The sequence below is a fragment of the Macaca thibetana genome, chromosome 2 (assembly GCF_024542745.1).
Source record: "Macaca thibetana thibetana isolate TM-01 chromosome 2, ASM2454274v1, whole genome shotgun sequence".
NCBI classification, from domain to species: domain Eukaryota; kingdom Metazoa; phylum Chordata; class Mammalia; order Primates; family Cercopithecidae; genus Macaca; species Macaca thibetana.
Window position 1 is genome coordinate 153068253 of NC_065579.1, and position 23695 is coordinate 153091947.

The 23695-nt window shown below is 37.8% G+C and overlaps 1 protein-coding gene across 5 annotated transcripts in view; it reads left to right on the forward strand.

The window, feature by feature from the left end:
• POLQ (DNA polymerase theta) overlaps window positions 1-23695 on the forward strand; it is a 107029-nt gene that overhangs the window by 69840 nt on the left and 13494 nt on the right. For all 5 annotated transcript variants that reach the window (XM_050781875.1, XM_050781877.1, XM_050781876.1 and 2 more), the window contains 6 exons: window positions 1958-2095; window positions 3289-3463; window positions 7319-7445; window positions 8112-8233; window positions 15547-15731; window positions 18455-18566. In XM_050781875.1, the coding sequence (XP_050637832.1) occupies window positions 1958-2095; window positions 3289-3463; window positions 7319-7445; window positions 8112-8233; window positions 15547-15731; window positions 18455-18566 (859 nt within the window). The remainder of the gene's footprint in view (window positions 1-1957; window positions 2096-3288; window positions 3464-7318; window positions 7446-8111; window positions 8234-15546; window positions 15732-18454; window positions 18567-23695) is intronic.

Here is a 23695-nt window from a genome sequence, read left to right on the forward strand (position 1 = left end):
TAGGGTTGCCTGATAAAATATGGCACATCCAGTTTCAATTTTGTATTTCATCCTGTCATTTTTGAAAACATAGATGAACCTGGAGGATGTTATGCTAAGTGAAATAAGCCAGTTAAAGAAAGATAAGTACCATATGTTTCAGATGATCTCACTATATGTGGAATCCAATGAAGTTGAACTCCTTGAAGTGGAAAGTGGAACAGTTGTTACCAGAGGCTGGGGAAGTAGGGAGTGGGGAAATGGGGAGTTGCTAATCAAAGGGTATAAAGTTTTAGATAGGGGAATGGGGAATTGTTTATCAAAGGGTACAAAGTTTCAGATAAACAAGAGGAATCGATTCTAAGATTTATTGTACACAGGGTGGCTATAGTCAATAATAATGTATTATATATTTCAAAGTAAGAGAGTAAATTTCAAATGTCTTACCATAAAAAATGATAGGTCTAAGTGTGGTGATTAATATGTTAATCAGCTTAATTTAATCACACCACATTGTATACTTACATCAAAGCATCATCTTGTACCCCATGAATGTATACAACTATAATTTGTCAATAAAAAATTTTGAATGTCAGGTAAACAATGAATAACAATTTAGTATAAGTATGCCCCATGCAACTCAAATTTAACTGGGCATTTTGTAATTTTGTTTGGTATGTGTGGCAACCCTAATCCCTATACATGCATATGTTCACATCTGTGTAACATAGTTCTTGGGCTAAGTAGTTACTGACATCTGCAGAAAGCCTCAGTACCTTTCATTCCTAAGACCCCAGTTGAAACTGGAACCAGATCATTATTTCTGTCATCATTACTATTCTAGGGAAGCACAGGGATTATCTTCCCTTCCATCCCTGGCCCAACTTGTGGGAAAAATTCTTGTGCTTACACAAATAGTTTCAATTTTTAGAATTATTACTGGGAAAATAATTCAAGGTTCATTAAAACCCACTCAAAATATATAAGTGAATGATTAGGTATAGTAGATAATGTTCTGAATTGCCCTAGTTTCATCCCCTCTAATCTGAGCTTGTGAGTGTTACATGGGATCTTCCACCTTCTGCACAGCGTGGTCCTGGTATCTTCAGTGGGTGCTGCCAGCCCTCTCTAGCATTCATTATTGCCACATTGTATTGGCCACCTTCTCCTAACTTTTTGTGCCTAGGGACTGTCAGGGCCCAGCATTGTGGTGGTGGTACTAGATGACTTTTTAAACCCCTTCCTACTTTAGTGTTTTCTGATTTTTGTAATGAGACAATAGCCATGTAAGCTTCCATGTTGATCTATGGGGCTTAACTGATTGAACAGGCTCATTTAGGAGAGCTCACAATTCTTACAGCAATAAGTCTCAATGTTAATAACTTGTTTGCCAGTTGCTCAGCACAACGTATATACATGCCTGTGTTCCTGACTGCTTAAAAGCTGGCTGGGTGTGGTGGCTCATGCCTATAATCCCAGCACTTTGGGAGGCCGAGGTGGGTGGATTGCTTGTGCTTAGGAGTTTGAGACCACCCTGGCCAACATGGCGAAATCCTGTCTCTACCAAAGATACAAAAATTAGCCTGGCATGGTGGTGCACGCCTGTGGCCCCAGCTACTCGGGAAGCTGAGGTGGGAGGATCACTTGAGCTCAGCAAGTCAAGGCTATAGTGAGTTGTGATCACACCACTACACTCTGGCCTGGGTGACAGTGAGATCCTGTCTCAAGAAAAAAAAAAAAAAAGGCCTGTGTTAGTGTTAATCTGATAGTGCCTAATTAGAATATGGATCGACTACCTGACATATACATTTTCATTGCCATCATTTATTAAATGTGGTAATTCCAAATTATCCGGAGAAACATTATTTCAATCCATGTTGAACTGTAGAGATTGTTTTCTGAAATAACTTAAAATATTTTCTAAATGATAGTCCTTGCAAGTTTCATTCTTGACTAAAGAGGCATTAATTTCTTGCAGGTTTTATTTTTGGAATTGAAGTTGCCCCCAAATGGAGAGATGAAAAACCAAGGCAGCAAGAAAACTCTGGGTTCCACCAGAAGAGGGAATGACAATGGACGCAAGCTAAGGCTGGGAAGACAGTTCAGCACTAGTAAGGTGCTCTTTGGGGCAGTCACAGAGCAGGGCAGAACCTAAACTGCTTTTAACATTTTGGTGTCTAGAAAGAATGCTGATGAAATCAAGATCTTAGCCTACCATTTGAATTTACCCAGATATAAATTAACACATTGGTTTGTGGTTTGGTAGCCCACAAATTCTGTGGAGATATTCCAGCATGGAACATCTGAATCATAATCTAAGTTAGCAGTTGTGTCCTTCCTTCCTATCATTAACATGGTATAAAGGTTTATAAAGTTGAGCCACCATGTCCGGCTGATTTTTGTATTTTTAGTGGAGACAGGGTTTCACCATGTTGGCCAGGCTGGTCTTAAGCTCCTGACCTCAAGGGATCCTCCTGCCTCGGCCTCCCAGTGTGCTGGTATTACAGGCATGAGCCACTGCACCAGGCCCTGATTTAAGAATTTAATCTGCTAATTTCAAAGTAAAATTGTTAATCATAATCCATGGAAACTATATGCATTAGTGGGATGGAAGAAAGGGCTTAATTTTACTTTTTACTGATGTTTCAGGGGAAAAATAGGGTAGAAAATATAGCCATAGAGCTATCCAAGTTGCCCTTGTGTAGAATTGTGGTCCTTATACCGTTATCTATGATTTGTCTGCTCCTAGGAAGTTTCTTTAGCTCCAGGCAATAGCACATTTTTTTATTTAATCTCACTGGCTTTTTAACTCACAAGTTTCTGTTCCTTAATAGTTCACTGAAAGTCTATAGTATGAAAAATTCAAACTTTTAAAAATAAATGTCTCCTGATTACCTTCATATGGAAAGCATATTAAGTATCCGGGCAAGCACAAAAACAACTGGTATACTTCCAGTCATGTGAGGAGTGAAGGAGGAAAATGCATAAAGAAAACAGATGATGTAAAATAAACTTTTGGTGGGGTGTGTGGGGGCAGTTACTTTGTTAGACTGACAATTCATTGATTTTTTTTGAAAAAGGTAGTTTTAAATTGATAGTGCTCAGTATTACCACATTTGCATTTTATAAACTGTAGTTATAGTTTTATCAATATGGTGGTTTAAAAAAAAAACCCAAGTAAGAGTTTTGAGTTGTAGATATTACTCTCAAATTTAATTTTGAGATTGTATTATTTACAGAAAAGAGATTCTAACTTGCTATGGAATTTGGACAAGAATTCAATCTTACCTTATTATGTTTTTTTGGCAGGATGTTTTAAATAAATTAAAGGCATTACATCCTTTACCAGATTTGATATTAGAATGGAGAAGAATCACTAATGCTATTACCAAAGTGGTCTTTCCCCTTCAGCGAGAAAAGCGTCTTAATCCTTTTCTTGGAATGGAAAGAATCTATCCCGTATCACAGTCGCACACTGCTACAGGTGATGAGAAATCTTAAGTATAAACAATATCCAATTTTGAAGTAAAAACATTTTCATATGCAATATTTCTTATGATGGCCAAGAATTCAAGTATTGATCAAGGGGTTCAGTAAAGTTTTACACCTATAAAATACATGCTTTTTCCAAAGCATAGATAGATACTACCTGGGTACAGAGATGAGTATTGGTTCCTGCTTTTATTTTTAGTTATTTATTTATTTTTTATTTTTTTTGAGACAGAGTTTCACTCTTGTTGCCCAGGCTGGAGTGTGGTGGCACGATCTTGGCTCTCTGCAACCTCCACCTCCCAGGTTCAAGTGATTCTCCTGCCTCAACCTCCCAAGTAGCTGGGAATACAGGCACACACCACCACACCCTGCTAATTTTTGTGTTTTTAGTAGAGATGGGGTTTTGTCACGTTGGTCAGGCTGGTCTTGAACTCATGACCTCAGGTGATCCACCCGCCTCGGCCTCCCAAAGTGCTGGGATTACAGGAGTGAGCCACTGTACCCAGCCTGGTTCCTGCTTTTAAGTACTTGTATAGAGTAACTGGGATGTCTGAGACAGTGCTTTCAGTGTGAGTATACACAGGAATTAAATATTTGAGTCAGTGGTCTTATCTGATTTCAGTCCCAGCTCTTTTTTGAGCCTCTTAAGATTTCTCCAAGTTGATCTCAGTAGGCCTCTGGGGCATCTGTATAAGTAAGTGTCTTATTTTACCCAAGCAGAAAAGAAAGCTGTAGAGTCCTTTGGTTATCTCATGGTCCTCTTGAGATAAGTAAGAGTGTAATCTTATGAAGAAAAATGTATTCTTTCTCTAGGCAATACAAAACTCTAAATATTTGCCAAATGTGATGTGTAGTGGAAGAAAGGGTGGCTTTAACTCATTCATAGAGGAGGCAGGCAGTTTAGATTGGTGGTATAGAATGTGGGCTTTGACATCAGAAATCAGGGTTTGAATCCTGTTCTGTGAATCTTTAGACAAGATACTTAACCTCTCAATGCCTAAGTTTTTTCATGTATAAAAGAAGGTAATGGGCCGGGCACAGTGGCTGCTGCCTGTAATCCCAGCGCTTTGGGAGGCCAAGATGGGAGGGTCACTTGAGCCCAGGAGTTTGAGCCTAGCCTGGGCAAGATAGTGAAACCATGTCTCTTTAGAAAGTTAAAAAATTAGCCATGTGTGTGGTATCTTGTGCCTGTAGTCCCAGCCACTTGGGAGGCTGAGATAGAAGGATCGCTTGAGCCTGGGAGGTCAAGGCTACAGTGAACTGTGATTGAGACACTGAACTTCAGCCTGGGCAACAGAGTGAGACCTTGTCTCAGTCAATCAATAAATAAACCAATAAACAAATAAACAAGGTAATAACAGTCTTACCTCACCTGGTAATTCTGAGGATTAAATAGTTTCATAGATGTAGAGTATTTAGAATAGTGCATGGCTCCTAGAAAGCGCTCACTATCAGTTGCTGCTGTTACCTAGTGCGGAAGCTTCATGAGGCGCTGCTTTTCTCTACTTGCTTTATCCCTTGTTCTAAACTTTCTAAACTTGTCCCATCCTAGTGATATCTTGCCCTGTTAGTATTTAAATTTCACTTTGAAACATACGCTAGGCCGGGCACAGTGGCTCACGCCTGTAATCCCAGCACTTTGGGAAGCCGAGGCGGGCAGATCATGAGGTCAGGAGATCGAGACCATCCTGACTAACATGGTGAAACCCTGTCTCTACTAAAAATACAAAAAATTAGTCTGGGCATCGTGGCAGGCACCTATAGTCCCAGCTATTCGGGAGGCTAAGGCAGGAGAATGGCGTGAACCCGGGAGGCGGAGCTTGCAGTGAGCCGAGATAGCGGCACTGCACCCCAGCCTGGGCGACAGAGTAAGACTCCATCTCAACCACAACAAAAAAAGGAAACATATGCTAATAATATAAACGTATGTAAAATAAAACCCTCCGGGATGAAAAGACAACATCAACCTAGAATTTTCTTTTTTAAATTTTTATTTTTTATTTATTTATTTATTTTTGAGATGGAGTCTCGCTGTGTCGCCAGACTGGAGTGCAGTGGCGTGATCTCGGCTCACTGCAACCTCTGCCTCCTGGGTTCAAGCGATTCTCCTGCCTCAGCTAATTTTTGTAATTTTAGTAGAGACAGGGTTTCGTTATGTTGGCCAGGATGGTCTCGATCTCTTGACCTCATAATCCACCCACCTTGGCCTCCCAAAGTGCAGGGATTATAGGCATGAGCCATAATGCCCAGCAACGTAGAATTTTCAATGGTGTTGCACATTTATTTGTTCTTTACAAAGCAGAAGGTAAAATCAGTAATAAGCCTTCTGCTTTGTTATTTGTTTGTAAAGAACAAATAAATATGCAACATTTATTTTGATTTTGTTACTGATTTTACTTAGTGAATTTAGAAATGTATTTTAATAATATTTTATAACTTTTATAATATTTAGAAATACAAGCTTAAGCATAGCAAAGCCATTTCATGAATATACTTCATGTCCATTAAGCTATATATTCATTCTTTGTAATTTATTTTTACCATTTTTTTGGTCTGCCAGTGTTGCCTCATTAATTCAACTAATAGACCAGAGTAGTGTGCTGAATATTAAGTGTTATAGAAAAGAAGACAATGTGTTGACGTAAAAAGAGCCTTGGGTGCCTTCCTCTGCTGTTTGTTAGCTTTGTAACACTGCACAGGCCATTTAATGACAATAATTATGTTAAAGGTTATCATTGATGGAGCACTTATTTTGTGCTAAAAGCTAAATGACAAATATATAATACCAGGGGATCATTCAGAAAAACAATGTCCAAGTCACTTAAAATGTCTGGTTTATCAGAAGACGATAGAGTTATACATAGCTAGTAGACAGCCTGTTACAATGAAGAGGGTGTCATAAAATAGAGTTTTAGTGTTACTGATAGTGTTATAAAAATCACAGTAACAAAATTACTCAAACTTTTTTGGAGTGATACTTAACATGTTTTCATGTTTTAGAGAAATTCAACCAATAAGTAAACAAAAGATGTAAAATATATTGGGAAATAAAGGTTTTATAAGCTTTTTTTTTTTTTTTTTTTTTTTGAGACAGAGTCTCACTTTGTTGCCCAGGCTGGAGTACAGTGGCATGATCTCAGCTCACTGCAACCTCCACTTCCCAGGTTCAAGCGATTCTCCTGCCTCAGCCTCCCAAGTAGCTGAGGATTACAGGCACCCGCCACCATGCCCAGCTAATTTTTTTTGTTTTTAGTAGAGACGGGGTTTTACTGTGTTGGCCAGGCTTATAAGCATTTTTTAAAAAAAACAGCTTTCTGTTCACTGGAAAATTTACTATTAACCACCTGATTCAAGTTTCACCTGATTCAGTACTTCTAGTCAGTACTATTGTTGATTCTCTTGATGAATGATAATGATGAAGAAAAACAGCCAGATGATGTCTGAAAGTGATGGGCTTTTTAGAAGCTTCAGTGGTTGTTTCTCCTAAGATCCATTTGATTAGCCTTTACTCACGAATCTGGCCACTAACATGTTATAGGGCTGAAATCTGATACTCATTTTAGCATAGGAACAGTTCAGTTTATCAAATTACTTCTCATTGTGAGATTGTTTTCTGTGTAAAACATAGTATTGTAGCCAATTCATACATTCATATATTTTGGGATGGTCTTGTACTTATTTTATCATTGTTAGACACATGAACATGATGAAAAATATTTAAATGTAAATTTATTTCAGTTCAGCATTGATAGTCTGCATTTTTAAGATAATCCAGAAATGTGAATACTGTTAAAACAAATACCAGATTTTTTTTCTAATTTTATATCTTTATTCTGCTTGATTTTAGGACGAATAACCTTTACAGAACCAAATATTCAGAATGTGCCAAGAGATTTTGAAATCAAAATGCCAACACTAGTAGGAGAAAGCCCACCTTCTCAAGCTATAGGCAAAGGCCTACTTCCCATGGGCAGGTAGGCACTGTTTCTCTGTATCTGTATTAATAAACTTTTTAAAGTATGAATGGCTCAAAATAGCTTATTAGACAAATAAATGAAATTAACTTAATTTTATGTTTCAGACATACCCATTTCTGTCCTAGACCATTTTGAATTCTGAGTCCCATCTATAAAGAATCTAATTCATGCTTAATTGACTGTTTGCTAAAAAAAAGTTCTAATGTCTTTGTTAAGCTTTAAAATGAGTCTCAGATAAAGGTTTGTTTGTTTTTGTTTGTTTGTTTGTTTGAGATGGAGTCTTGCTCTCTTGCCCAGGCTGGAGTGCAGTGGCGCGATCTCAGCTCACTGCAACCTCTACCTCCTGGGCTCGAGCAATCCTCCCACTTCAGCCCCCTGAGTAGCTGGGACCACAGGCGTGTGCCACCATGCCTAGTTAATTTTTGTAGAAACAAGGGTCTCACTTTGTTGCCCTGACTAGACCTGAACTCCTGGGCTCAAGCAATCTGCTCGCCTTGGCTTCCCAAAGTGCTGGTATTACATGTGTGAGCTACCACATCCAGCCCTCAGATAAGGGTTTTATTAAGTTTCTTAGATGGAAATACTGATGTTACTGAAAATCAGGCCTTTTTCATATATTTGAGACTGCTTCATGTCTAACTGATGATGTTGTTTGCACCACAGAGGAAAAAGTAAGAAGGGTTGCAGCCTGAACCCTGGACGCCAGGCACAGATGGAGGAGAGAGCTGCAGACAGAGGAATGCCATTTTCAATTAGCATGCGACATGCCTTTGTGCCTTTCCCAGGTAAGGTGGCTGATAGCTTTGAAGCTTCTCATTGCTGTGAGAATGTTTTTCAAAGCATGGATAAAGCCTGAAATATGAGTGAGATTTAGAGCATGCATTGGTCCCTCCATCTTTCTGTCTACAGTGGAGCCTGCCTTTCTCCTTTGTCGTGCCAGGTTTATAGCCGTCATCGTTTCCATGATCTGCTCTGTGGAAAACTTTTATGGTGTGTGCTCAGCAGCAACAGTCTGCTGAAACCATGTTTTCTAACGTCATAAACTTCTTTGCAAAGTCCAGTTGATTTTGTCAGTCTTCATCCTCTTTAACTTGTTTACAGCATTTGTCACTGTTAATCAACTCCTCCTTCAATTTCTCTTCTCCCTTGACCTGTAAGGGCACAGTTTTTCTCTCCTTCTAACTTGTTTGCTTTTATGTTTTTTCTCTCTTTTTCTGCACTGCTGCTTCCTATTGCATGGGGTGGCCCCTAAAGCTATTCTCATTCTGCCTGACCTCTCCTCAGTACTCTAGTCGTAAACCTTTTGTTGTCAAGACATTTGGAAGTGATGATGTAACTTGCAGATCATCCCGACTGTTAGTATACATATTTGTTCTTTAATCTTTCACCAACTGGCAAGTCCTAGTGAGCACAATTAACCATCTGAATTTATTTAAATTCCATCAGAAACTTTTTGCCAATGGTGAATTCAGACCTATGATGACATGCCCTGCTTGGCAATTTTTAGTTTTACTTATATCTAAACTATCAGCATACAAAATTCTATCAAAGTTATCCAAGGGAGTCCCCAGAAGGTCTGTGTGGTGTATTGTAATTTCTTTTTTTTTTTTTTTTTGAGACAGACTTTTGCTCTTGTTACCCAGGCTGGAGTGCAATGGTGCGATCTTGGCTCACCACAACCTCCGCCTCCCAGGTTCAAGCGATTCTCCTGCGTCAGCCTCCCTAGTAGCTGGGATTACAAGCATGGGCCACCACACCCGACTAATTTTGTATTTTTAGTGGAGACGGGGTTTCTCCATGTTGGTCAGGCTGGTCTTGAACTCCTGACCTCAGGTGATCCACCCACCTCGGCCTCCCAAAGTGCTGGGATTACAGGCGTGAGCCACCTCGCCCAGCCAAGGTGTATGGTAATTTCTTTCTTTCTTTTTTTTTTTGAGACCGAGTCTCACTCTCGCCCAGGCTGGAGTGCCACAGAGTTTTCTTAAAACTCATGAATCAGTTGTTTTTTTTTTTTTTTCCCTACAGCTTCCTCACCCCTCTCAGCCTTCATAGAAATTCTGGAGTAGGAAAATGCAATTGACATGCTGAATAGTACATCAGAGTCTCCTTGCTCTGGATTAGACTTTGGCTTAAGAGAATGTTGTGGCTGGTTTGAGTTTTATTGTCCAGACCACTCAAATTTTCTCCATATTAGCAATAAGCCTGTTTTGCCTTTTTATCAGTTGTGTGTGCAGTGGAGTCACACTTTTAATTTCCTTCAAGAACTTTTCCTTTGCATTTACAACTTGGCTAACTGTGTGACACAAGAGGCCTAGCTTTCAATCTATCTCAGCTTTTGACATGCCTTCCTCACTAAGCTTAATCAATTCTAGCTTTTTGGTTTAACACGAGAGATGTGACTTTCCCTTTCACTTGAACACATAGAGGCCATTGCCATTGTAGGGTGATTAATTAGCCTAATTTTAATATTGTATCTCAGGGAATAGGGAGTTCTGAGAGAGAGGGGAGAAAGGTAGAGGAACAGCCAGTCAGTGGAGTAGTTAGAACACACACAAAATTGATCAATGAAGTTCACTCTTACATGAGTGTGGTTCATGGGTTGTAATAACAGTAATATCAAAGATCACCATAACAGATAATAATGAGAGGGTTTGAAATAATGTGGGCATTACTATTAATAAAATGTGCCACAGTGAACACATGCTGTTGGAAAAATGGTGCTGATACACTTGCTCCACTCAGAGTTGCTAAAAACCTTTAATTTCTTTAAAAAAACAAAACAAAACACTGCAATATCTGTGAGGTATAATAAAGTCCAATTAGCAAGGTATGCTTGATTTTATAAAACTTATATTTTGAAAAAGTAGATCACATGCCCAAGTTGTTTCAAACATACTTGAAAGTATTTCTCACAAGGCGTGGTGGCTCACAACTGTAATCCCAGCACTTTTGGAGGCCAAAGCAGGAAGATTGCTTGAGTCCAGGACTTCACGTCCAGCGTGGGCAACAAAGGGAGACCCCATCTTTACGGAAAGTCAAAAAATTAGCTAGGCATGTTGGTGCGCACCTGTAGTCCCAGCTACTCAGGAGGCTGAGGTGGGAATATCATGTCACTTGAGCCCAGAAGGATGCAGCTGCGGTGAGCCATGATCATGCCACTGCACTCCAGCCTAGGCGAAAGAGCAAGACCCTATCTTAAAAAAAAAAAAAAAAAAAAAAAATATTCCAGTAACTGAATTCAGTACCAGAGACTCATTTTTTAAAAAATTGCATCTGCATTGACAAAGCTGGTTCATCTTTTTTTTAGAAGTATTAATTTGACTTTGAAGCAGAAACATCCATTACAAAACAATGTCTATACAAGTTAAGTAAATTTACTCTTATGTTACTCATTATTACAAGTTGAGTTTCCCTTATCTCAAATCCTTGGGACCAAAAGTGTTTCAGATTTTGGAATATTTGCATATACATAATGTGATATCTTGGGGATGGGATCCAAGTCATAACATGAAATTTATGTTTCATATACATCTTATAGACATAGCCTAAAGGTAATTTATACAATATTTTAAATTTTGTTCATGAAACAAAGTTATAACTTTGACCTGTTACAACAGGTCAGTTGTAGAACTTTCCACTTGTGGCATCATGCCAGTGCTCAGAAAGTTTTAGATTTTGGAACAGTTTGGATTTTGAATTTTCAGATTAGGGATGTGTACCTATAGTATGTCAAATTCAAAGGACTGTTACTTAAATAAAAAAGCGACTCTAAATTCATCAACATCAGAGCATTTTTAAAAATTTTTAATATTTTCAATTTATATAACATGTTGATTGTAATTAAACTATACTGCATATTGATTTATTCTTGAAAAATGCATAAAATTATCATTATTATTATTGTTGTTATTGGTAGAGATGGGGGTCCTACTATGTTACTCAGGCTGGTCTGGAACTCCTGGGCTCAAGTGATCCTCCAGCCTTAGCTTCCCAAATTATTGGGATTACAGGTGTGAGCCACCGCACCCCGCCCATTATTAATTGGTTTTATGAAAAGTTTTCATTTCCAAATAAATTCTCTTACCTGTCTAGCTAGATCAGAAGTACATTTTTCACTTTCTTGGAGCCTCAAATATATGCTGTGTGATATCAGTCAAAAAACATAAATCACATTGTTCTTTTTGTCTTTGATTACTGAATACTTGGCAAATGTTCTTTTGTTTCAAGAAAATATTGAATTGGAGTACAGTAAATCTTTGTAGGACTCTTTCAGAAATGAGCTTTGACAGAGTACACAAGATTGTTAAATTCATTGTCAGAAATTTTCAACAGTTCCTTAAGCTAGTGATGACTCAGCATTTGTACACATATATAAAATAATTTTAACTGTATTGTAACACTTTTGATGGTCTGATTTAGAAAACTGAATATAAATCTTTTTTATATATATAGTAGAATGAAGAAATAGGGAAACATCATTCTCCTGTTTAAAATTCTAAAAAAATAGAGGTTTTTAATGACAAAGCTAGAGCATTGTCAGTATGATAAAAACCAATTTTTTCGTATCTATTTAAAATTCTTCTTTGACAAATGTGAAAGATTCCAAAATATCTGTGTCACTGGTTTGATTTTGTAAGCTAATAAAATTTGGAAGTCCACTGAGACAAAGCCTATTCAGAATATTAATTAAGCAGTTTCTCTGTTATGGAACAATTTATCCAAAGCCAAAAAAGAAACACTTGCAATTTGATTGATCTACAATACTGTTAGGTTACCTATAGAATCTATGGGTAATTGTTTGCTGGTGTATTAGTCCGTTGTCATGCTGCTAATAAAGACCTACCTGAGACTGGGTAATTTACAAAGGAAGAAGGTTTGATGGACTCACAGTTCCCCATGGCTGGGGAGGCCTCACAATCATGGTGGAAGATGAAGGAAAAGCAAAGGGGCATCTTGACATCTTACATGGTGGCAGGCAAGAGCTTATACAGGGGAACTCCCGTTTATAAAACCATCAGATCTTGTGAGACTTACTACCATGAGAGCAGTATGGGAGAAACCAGCCACATGATTCAATTATCTTCACCTTGCCTCTTGACGTGTGAGTTTTGTTACAATTCAAGGTGAGATTTGGATGGAGACATAGCCAAATCATATCAGGTGGGTTATTTGAAGATCTTTCGCTTTTTGTAAAATGTGATTGATTCTTGTTATTCATAGTAGTTGCATTCTACAAAGCCACAGTGAACACTAAATTAACAAATACTGAAGCATTGCTGCTAGTATGCGGACGTTATGGTTGCCACCTTGTTGAATCTTTGGATTTTGTAGTCTTCACTAATAGAATATAAAGTTTTCTTTTGTCAGACAATTTACTTTCACATCAGCTTGGTCATTTTGAGGCCTTTAAAGGTTTGCTAACAAATGTTTAGAGTAGCCTGCACTCTAGGGCTAGGTTATTCCTGTTCATAAGGTATGGCCTTTCTGGAGTCTGCTTGGTGCTAAAGTTGTTTAAACAAGATTTCTTCTCAGTCTTGTTACAGCTTGATCATTTCTTAGCATTCAAGAATATGTTGTTGAAGTAGTTGTTCAGCTGAAAGCTATGCAGTATTTGTTCTTCCTTTAGTAATATTTATTTCTTCAGTGTTTGTTCTTTGCCTGGTGCCCTGCACTTTCTCCCTGCACAACTTAATATTTGATCAAAAATCCAAGGAGATTCCTGTGATTTCTGGTGCTCCTTTTATGCACACCTTTTTTCTCTCCAAATTCCAGCTGCCTCAAAGCCCCAAACTCTAGACTCTGTTTCCTTAGTTGAGAGAGATAGAGTGCTGTGTTTCAGCTCCCTTTCCCTGCTACAGATTCTGGAAAATGCCTCCATTCAGATCCCTAAGATCTTTGTGTGGCTCACCTAATTTTCTACCCTTCTCAGTGATTATAGTTCTGCATGGCTTGTTGTCTAACATCTGAGAACTTTTCTCCTTATAATTTGTCCAATTTTATAGTTGTCTGTGGTAGGAAGTCCACCAAAGTTGTGGTCATTTACAGGTTGAGTATCCCTTATGTGAAATGCTTGGAACTAGAAGTGTTTTAGATTTAGACTTTTTTTTTTTATTTGCACTATATTTACCAATTGAACATCTCTAATTCAAAAATCCACAATCTGAAATGCCCCAGTGAGCGTGGCGTTTGAGCATCTAGTTGGTGCTCAAAAGTTTTGGATTTTGAAGCATATTGGATTTTGGAATTTTGGATTAGGGATGCTCAACCTCTATTTTAAATTAGTATTTATCTCTGTTTTTGAATAGGTTATTAACATAGTTCAGAAATCAACATGATGTAAAAGATGTGTATTGGGAAGCTTTGCTTCCTTCCCTGTCATCTACACTATCCTTCCCAACTCTTACAGATTACTACATGTATGAGGTTTTTTATGTTTTTTGATGGTATTTTCTTCCTTCCCTGTCATCTACACTATCCTTCCCAGCTCTTACAGATTACTACATGTATGAGGTTTTTTATGTATTTTGACAGTATTTCTTTATGCAGATATAAGCAAATATGGGTATATAATCTTTTCTTTCCCTATTTTTACACAAAATTAGCCTTCTGTATATACTATTGTGTACCTTGCTTTTTTCATGTAATGTTTCTTTTTTTGTTTGTTTTTTGTTTTTTTTTTTTTTTGAGACGGAGTCTCACTCTGTCACCATGCTGGAATGCAGTGGCAGGATCTCAGCTCATTGTAACCTCCAACTCCCTGGTTCAAGCAATTCTCCAGCCTCAGCCTCCCAAGTAGCTAGGATTATAGGCATGTGCCACCATGCCCAGCTAATTTTTGTATTTTTAGTAGAGACAGAGTTTCACCATGTTGACTAGGATGGTCTCGATCTCCTGACCTTGTGATATGCCTGCCTTGGCCTCCTAAAGTGCTGGAATTATAGGCGTGAGCCACTGTGCCCGGCCGTAATGTTTCTACACTAGAGACTTCTGCTTATCAATAAGGACATTTAAACAAAAACCAGTTTAAACTATGTGCAGGCAGTCTGTGCAGCAATCTGTGGGCTTGTTTGCTGAGTCATGGAGTAAAAACCTGTTTAATTTCAATAGATATTGTTAAATTGCCAACTAATGGGGAGGAGATTACCATTTTACTTCTCAGTAACGATGTACGAGTGTTTTTCTCCTTAGCCTTGTCACAGAGTATTGTCTGACTTTTGTAATTTTTGCAATATAGGTGAAGAAAAATTGTTTCTTGCCAAAGATTTTTCATTTCTCTTATGAAGTTGAGCATTCTTTAATATGTTTAAGGTTCTTTTGTTTTTAGTATGTCTGAACTTCTTATTTATAGTTTGTCTTTTCCTCCACAAGTAACAACTCTTTTTGTGAAATGGCAATGAGTCCTTTGTGATATCAGTTGCAAATATTTTTCTAATTTTTCTTTGACCCTGCTTTTATTTTTTAACTTTGTTTTTGTTTTGTCATGCATATCTAATCCTCCCATTTCTAATCTATAGGTAAATTATTTTAATCCTTTTAATAACTTGCTCACCTGTTGACCACTTGATTTTTTTCACTGAATGACTTTGTTATTGTCAAATCAGGGCACACATTTCTCTCCAGCCCACTTAACATTTGCACACATTGGACACCAGTTTTTTCATTAATTAATTCATTCAACAATCGTTTGTTAAGGGCCTATTATCTACCAGCAACTATGCAAGGTTTTCTGTAGAATGAAAAGGAAAATTAAGCTTCCAATTCATAAGTACTCAGAGCAAAATAAGAGAGGCACGAAAGCACCATTTTGGATTATGTGCCAGGTGCTGTAGGAACACTGAGGAACACACTCCACAGTGGGCAGATGTCCGGGTGGCTTTACCCATATTATATGTACTTGAAAGCTACATGGAAAAAAATGACGTAAGATACAGAGCCGAATTCCATCATGTTAAGAGGAAGGTTTTAACTTTTGGCATGTGATTTCAAAGTTCTAAGTTAGAACTAAATTTTTGTCATCCTGCTCAATTATATGATATAAAATTTGGATTGTGTGATACAGAACTTGGTCCTAGTTTTTCTGAAATCACTTCTACTTCAGGTGGTTTAATACTGGCTGCTGACTACTCCCAGCTTGAACTGAGGATCTTGGCTCATTTATCCCATGATCGTCGTCTCATTCAAGTGTTAAACACTGGAGCTGATGTTTTCAGGAGCATTGCAGCAGAATGGAAGATGATTGAGCCAGAGTCTGTTGGGGATGATCTGAGGCAGCAGGCAAAACAGGTGATTTTTGTGAACGTGCTTAATATAAAGGAGAAGAATTTAGTGATTCAAAAAAATTTTAAAATGGTCTCAATTATTTGCAACTGAGAAACAGTTTCTCCAACTTTGGATCTTTCAAAGCACATTTCATCTGAGCTTATCTCATGGTATTCATTATATTTTCTTTTGTGGTGGCAGTAGAAAGAACCAAAAAGACTGAGATCTGAGGCTACTTCGTGTCAGGAAAACCATATGCATTTAAAGCCATTGTATGGCTGGTCACAGTGCCTGGTACTCAGTAGATGTCATTGTGGCAGTGGTGGTAAGAGTGTGTGTGTTAGTGTGCACCCGCATGTGTGCTCATGTGTATACTTAAAAAACATGTTTCTAAGCCGGGTGCAGTGGCCCACGCCTGTAATCCCAGCACTTGGGAGGCTGAGGCAGGCAGATCACGAGGTCAGGAGATCGAGACCATTCTGGCTAACACAGTGAAACCCCGTCTCTACTAAAAATACAAAAACTTAGCCGGGCTTGGTGGCCGGCGCCTGTAGTCCCAGCTACTCGGGGGGCTGAGGCAGGAGAATGACCTGAACCCAGGAGACAGCTTGCAGTGAGCTGAGATAGCACCACTGCACTCCAGCCTGGGCGACAGAGCGAGACTCCATCTCAAAAAAAAAAAATCTTTCTAGTCTGTAACTGTTCTGAGGTAAAGTTCCATATTTTCGTGTTTGTGTTTTTTTATAGCATCAAGCCATAGTGCTTTGTATAGAAGGTGGTCTCTAAATGTTTGTTGAAAAATATTGCTGACCTGTAGATTATAGTTAGTACCTGATAGCTTTTTAGCTCTTGAAGTTATTGGTTAGTTAATCCACTTATTAGGCAAAGAGTAAGTCAAAGGCCACATTTATGCCATTTCCTGGCCTGGATTAACACTGATGCTTTCTTACCACATGGCTCGTGGGAAATCTGATGCCATTTGCAAGACAGTAGGATTGCTAGCTGACGTAAATGCACATCACCGTACTCTGAGATCCTGCTGTTTTTGTGTTTTTGTTTCACATTTACACTTCTAATTCCTCAGAGCTGTAGGGTTTGTTTGTTTATTTATTTATTTTTTATGCAGAGGTGGGATCTCAATTTGTTGCCCAGGCTGGTCTTGAACTCGTGGCTTCAAGTGATCCTCCCACCTTGGCCTCCCAAAGTGCTGGGATCGCAGGCATGAGCCACGGCACCTAGCCTCACAGCTGTACTTCTTGACTGGCTCATCAAGCATGGAACACTTTCTCTAACCACCTGTTTAGCACCAACACTTGTTTCTTCCACTATTTAAAAAGCCAGCTCTGTCCTCTCTGTCTGTTTAATCCCCAGAGGCATCCTGCATTTAGCAAGAATCAAACCCTAGGTAAAATAGGTAATATTCCCATATTTAATTCTCATAACCCATGAGATAGCTATTATTATTACCATCACCATTTTATAGAGGAGGAAACTGAAGCACAGAAAGTAATTTGCCTAAGGTCATGTAGCTGTAAGTGGTAGAGCCTGAATAAATTCAGAATGCCAGAACTTGAGCACCCTGACTTCCTATCCAACACACTTCCCCGCCGGAGACAGCTGCTTCTATTTAATAGATTCTCACATGATTTAAGAGTGTTCATGCTATTCCAGTTTTTGTTTGTATCACCATGCACCGAACCACCTAATCCCTGAGCCTTGCTGAGATCTCAGACAGCACTAAGTAACATGAGATAAAAAAACAACAGTAGTAACAACAAAACAAAACGTGAAAAAGAAAAAAAGGAAAGGAAAAAAGCCCTCTCTCAACATATTAAAAAACGTGGGGATGGGGGTAGACTTTAGCTAGCTTATGCTGAAAGTTTTTTTCGGAATTCTGATAATCATGCGAGTTATCTTTTTAGATTTTATTTAATGATATGTATACAGAGCTTGCTTTATGTCAGTTTCCTAAACAGTTACAAGTAAAACCTAGCAATCCTTTAAACCTAACAATCCCATGATATAGATATTACTGTCTTCATTTTATAGATGAAGAAATTAAGGTACAAATTGGTTAAGTGACTTGTGCAAGATTATACATTTTGTGAATGATAGAGCTAGGCTTTGAACCCCGGCAGTCCTTATGATTAAATCAGACTTTCTTTAATGGCCTGTTTAGATCATTTCCCTTCACTACTCCCAAAATTTTCTTAGGTGTTTTTGTTTGTATTTAAGTGAAACGAATTCTGCAGTTGTAGCATTTTAGGTGGCTGCGAGGTGAAGAGGATATTTTTTACCAGTTACGTCTTCGTCATAAAGTCACGAAGCCTACTCTTTCTACTCTTCAAGTCTTCAAGGGCAAGAAGAGGGATGTTTGTAATGCTTCTCTTCCCTGACTCCTAAGCACTTGAAGTGGAAGTTAATGAAGTTCTGTGAGGAGTAAAAAGTTGCTATAAAGACTGCTGGATAAATGACAAATAGTCAAAAATAAATTTTTCCTTAGATCACACATACCTATTCATTGATACTCCCTCCTGCCTTCCTCTCTCTCTCTCAAAAAGTAATGCTGAAAGGCAGAAAAGATGTTTGCTGGATATCAGCCTCTGGATCTAACCCACCAAAAGCAATCTAATCATTTTTTGACTCACTGTGAAATAAAAAGTTTGCCGAAATTCCAATCCTAATGAACCCTTTTATTTGCATTTTATGTACTTATAACCTTTATTTGTTGGATGACTCCCTTTCAGATTTGCTATGGGATCATTTATGGAATGGGAGCTAAATCTTTGGGAGAGCAGATGGGCATTAAAGAAAATGATGCTGCTTGCTATATTGACTCCTTCAAATCCAGATACACAGGTAATTTATCTTCTAGATAGTATTCTTTTCAACCATCTTACCATATTATATTTTAAAAAATTTGTATAATGGAGTTTTCTTTTGAAGTATCTATTAGTCAGACATTTTCATCAGGCATTGTTAAGGGTAAAAAATATTAACCTTATAATCACTAAGAATGTGATAATCTTATTTCATATTTTTCATTAAAGTAGGGACAGAATAATAAAATGCAGTTGATATAAATCTACTGTGTCATTGTGAACAACCCATAAAATCTAGGAGTTGACTGGTGCTTTGGTTTGGATAGCTGTAGTTCGAAACAGTTAACTATTGAATATATATACTAGGAACTCTGATAATTGCTAATTAAATATATGGGGGAATTCTGAGAACAATTGCTGTTACAGAGCAGTTTGAGTATTGTCTTAAATGGTCTTTTTGCCTGTTTGTTGTAGTATAATTTACATATAATAATAAGATTCACCCTGAAAAAGGTATATAGTTCTGTGAATTTTGACAAATGCATATCGTCATAAAATTTACACCACAACCAAGATATAGAACCATTACTCTATCATCCCAAAACCTTCTTTTATGCTCTTTTTAAATCAGCACTGTCCTTTACCCCCATTGATACTGAAGCAAACAATGCAATACTGGGCATGGTGGCTCACATCTGTAATCCCAGCACTTTGGGAGGCCGAGGTGGGCAGATCACAAGGTCAAGAGATCGAGACCATCCTGGCCAACATGGTGAAACCCCATGTCTACTAAAAATACAAGAATTACCTGGGCGTGGTGGCATGCACCTGTAAATCCCAGCTACTTGGGAGGCTGAGGCAGGAGAATCGCTTAAACCTGGGAGGCGGAGGTTGCAGTGAGCCGAGATCATGCCATTGCACTTCAGCCTCGGAGTCAAGAATGAAACTCCATCTCGAAAAATAAAATAAAATAAAAAATGAATCAAGCGGAAATTCTGGAGTAGGAAAATGCAATTGATATATTGAAGAGTATCAGAGTCTCTTAATAGCCGAATTATTCAAGCAGAAGAATTACTGAGTTTGAAGACAGGCTATTTGGAAATTCACAGAGGAGACATCCATTCAAAAAGGATGAAGCACACCTGCAACATCAGAAAATAGCCTCAAAAGGGAAAATCTAAGAGTTATTGGCCTTGAAGAGGAGGTAGAGAAAGAGATAGGAGTAGACAGTGTATTCAAAGGGATAATAAAGAACTTTCCAAACCTAGGGAAAGATATCAATATTCAAGTAAAAGAAAGTTGTAGAACAGATTTAACCCAAAGAATACTGCCTCAAGACATTTAATAATCAAACTCCCAAAGGTCAAGGATAAAGAAAGGATCCTGAAAACAGCAAGAGAAAATAATCAAATAATATACAATGGAGCTTCAGTGTGTCTGGCAGGAGACTTTTTAGTGGGAACCTTACAGATCAGGAGACAGTGGCATGACATATTTGAAGTGCCAAACGAAAAACAGCTTTTACCGTAGAATGATATATCTGGCAAAAACATGAAAGAGAAATAAAGACTTTCTTAGACAAATGAAAACTGAGGGATTTTATCAACACCAGAGTTGTCCTACAAGAAATGCCAAAAAGAGTTCTACAATTAGAAAGAAAAGGATGTTAATGAGCAATAAGAAATCATCTGAAGGTACAGAACTCATTGGTAATAGTAAGTATGCAGAGAAACACAGACTATTATAACATTGTAATTGTGATATATAAACTACTATTATCTTAAATAGAAAGACAAAAATATTAATCAAAAATAACTGTAAAAGCCTTTCAAGACACTGGCAGTATAATAAGATATAAATAGAAACAACAAAAAGTTAAAAAGTGGGCTGGGTGCGGTGGGTCACACCTGTAATCCCAGCACTTTGGGAGGCAGAGGCAGGCAGATCACCCGAGGTCAGGAGTTCAAGACCAGCCTGGCCAACATGGTGAAACCCCATCTGTACAAAAAATGCAAAAAATAGCTGGACATGATGGTGGGTGCCTGTAATCCTAGCTACTTGGGAGACTGAGGCAGAAGAATCGCTTGAACCCGGGAGGCGGAGGTTGCAATGAGCTGAGATTGCGCCATTGCACTCCAACCCGGGAGACAGGGTGAGACTATTTCTCAAAAAAAAAAAAAGGCTTATAAGACATTATTTGCAAGTCTCATGGTAACGTCAAATTAAAAAAACATATAACAGATACACAAAAACTAAAAAGCAAGAAATTAAATCATACTACCAGAAAAAATCACCTTTATTAAAAGGAAGACAGGAATGAAGGAAAAAAGGAGGGGAAAAAAACACACACAGGACAACCAGAAAACAATAAAATGGTGTTGTCCTTAACTGTCAATAATGACATTGCATGTAAATGGACTAAACTTTCCAATAAAAAGACACAGAGCGGCTGGATAGATTTTTCAAAAAAAGAAAAACAAGACCCAGTGATCTGTTGCCTACAAGAAACACCCTTCACCTCTAAAGATATAGATTGAAAATAAAGGGATGGAAAGGAGATTCCATGCCAATGGAAACCAAAAAAGATCAAGAGTAGCTATACTTGTATCAGACAAAATAGATTTCAAGACAAAAACTATGAAAAGAGACAAAGAAGGTCACTATATAATGTAAAAGGAGTCAATTAAGCAAGAGAATATAAGAATTGTAATATGCACCCAATATTGGAGCACCTGGACATATAAAGCAAATATCATTAGAGCTAGAGAGAGAGAGAGAGAGAGAGAGATCCCAATAATAATAACTGGAGACTTCAACACCCCTCTTTGAACAGTGGACAGATATTCCAGACAGAAAATCAATGAAGAAATTATACTAAATCTGCACTATAGAGACCAAATGGACCTAATAGATATTTACAGAACATTTCATTTAATGGCCACAGAATACACATTCTTCTCCTCAGCACATGGATTATTCTCTAGGATAGACTATATATTAGATCACAAAACAAGTTTTAAAATATTCAAAAAACTAATATCAAGTGTCTACTCTGACCACAATTGAATACAACTAGAAATCACTAACAAGGAATTTTGGAAACTATACAAGCATGGAAATTAAACAATATGCTCTTGAGTGACCAGTGAGTCAATTAAAAAATTAAGAAGGAAATTTTAAAATTTCTTGAAACAAATAATAATAGAAATACAATATACCAATACCTATGGGATACAGCAAAAGCAGTGCTAAGAAGGAATTTTATAGCTATAAGTGCCTACATTAAAAAAAGAGAAGAAGAAAAACTTCAAATAAATAACCTAAAATGCATCTTAAAGAACTAGCAAAGTAAGAGCAAGGCAAATCCAAAATTAGTAGAAGAAAAGAAATAATAAAGATCAGAGCAGAAATAAAGAATGAAATTGAAACAAAGAATACAAAAGAACAACAAAACGAAAAGTTGGTTATTTTTTGTTTGTTTTTCTTTTTTTGTTTGTTTTGTTTTGTTTTTGAGATGGAGTCTTGCTCTGTCATCCAGGCTGGTGGGCAGTGGCATGATCTTGGCTCACTGCAACATCCATTTCCTGGGTTCAAGCAATTTTCCTGTCTCAGCCTCCCAAGTAGCTGGGATTACAGGTGTGCACCACTATGCCTGTCTAGTTCTTGTATTTTTAGTAGAGACAGCGTTTTGCCACATTGGCCAGGCAGGTTACGAACTCCTGACCTCAAATGATCTGCCCATCTTGGCCTCCCAAAGTGCTGGGATTACAGGTGTGAGCCACTGCACCTGACCTGAAAATAAATTAGTTTTTTGAAAAGATAAAATTGACACACCTTTAGCCAGACTAAGAAAAAGGAGAAGATCCAAATAAATAAAATGAGAAATGAAAAAGGAGACAGCACAATGAATACTCCAGAAATTCAAAGGATCATTAGTGGCTAAGATGAGCAACTATATGCCAGTAATTTGGAAAATCTAGAAGAAATGGGTAAATTCCTAGACACATACAACCTGCCAAGAGTGGACCATGAGGAAATCTAAAACCTGAACAGTCTAAGAACAAATAATGAGATCGAAGCCATAATAAAAAGTCTTCCACAAAGAAAAGCCTGGGGCTCAATAGCTTCCCTGCTGAATTCTACCAAAAATTTAAATAACTAATACCAATCCTACTGAAACTGTTCTGGAAAATACAGGAGAGAACACTTCCAAACTCATTCTATGAGGCCAGTATTACCCTAATAACAACCAGACAAAGACACATCAAAACAAACAAACAAAACCTACCTATTGGCCAATATTTCTGATGAAAATTGATGCAAACATCCTCAACAAAATAGTAGCAAATGGAATTCAACAATATATTAGAAAGATCATTCATCATGACCAAGTGGGATTTATCCCTGGGATGCAAGGATGGTTCAACATATGCAAATCTATCATTGTGATGCATCATATCAACAGAATGAAGGATAAAAACAATATGATCATTTCAATTGATGCCAAAAAGGCATTTGATAAAATTCAACATTCCTTCATCATGAAAACCCTCAAAAAACTGGGTATACAGGAAACATACCTCTACATAATAAAAACCATGTATGACAGACCCACAGCTAGTGTCACACTGAATGGGGAAAAAGTGAAAGCCTTTTCTCTAAGACCTGGAACACGACAAAGATGCCCCCTTTTGCTTTCATCACTATTATTTCAAATCACACTACCTGACTTCAAATTATACTACAGACATACGGTAACCAAAACGACATGGTACTGGTATAAAACAGACACAAAGACCAATGGAACAGAATAGATAACCCAGAAAGAAACCCACACATCTACAGTGAACTCATTTTCAATGAAGGTATCAAGAACGTACACTGGGGAAAGACAGTCTCTTCAATAAATGGTGTTGGGACAACTGGGTATGCAGAAGAATGAAACTGGACCCCTATCTCTCCCCTATCACTGTTATTCAACATAGTACTGGAAGTCCTAGCTCGAGCAATCAGATAAGAGAAAGAAATAAAGGACATCCACATCAGAAGGGAAGAGGTTAAATTCTCGTTGTTTGTAGAAGATACGATGTTATATTTGGAAAAACCTAAAGACTCCATCAAAAAACTATCAGAACTGATAAACAAATTCTTTAGTAAACTTGCAGG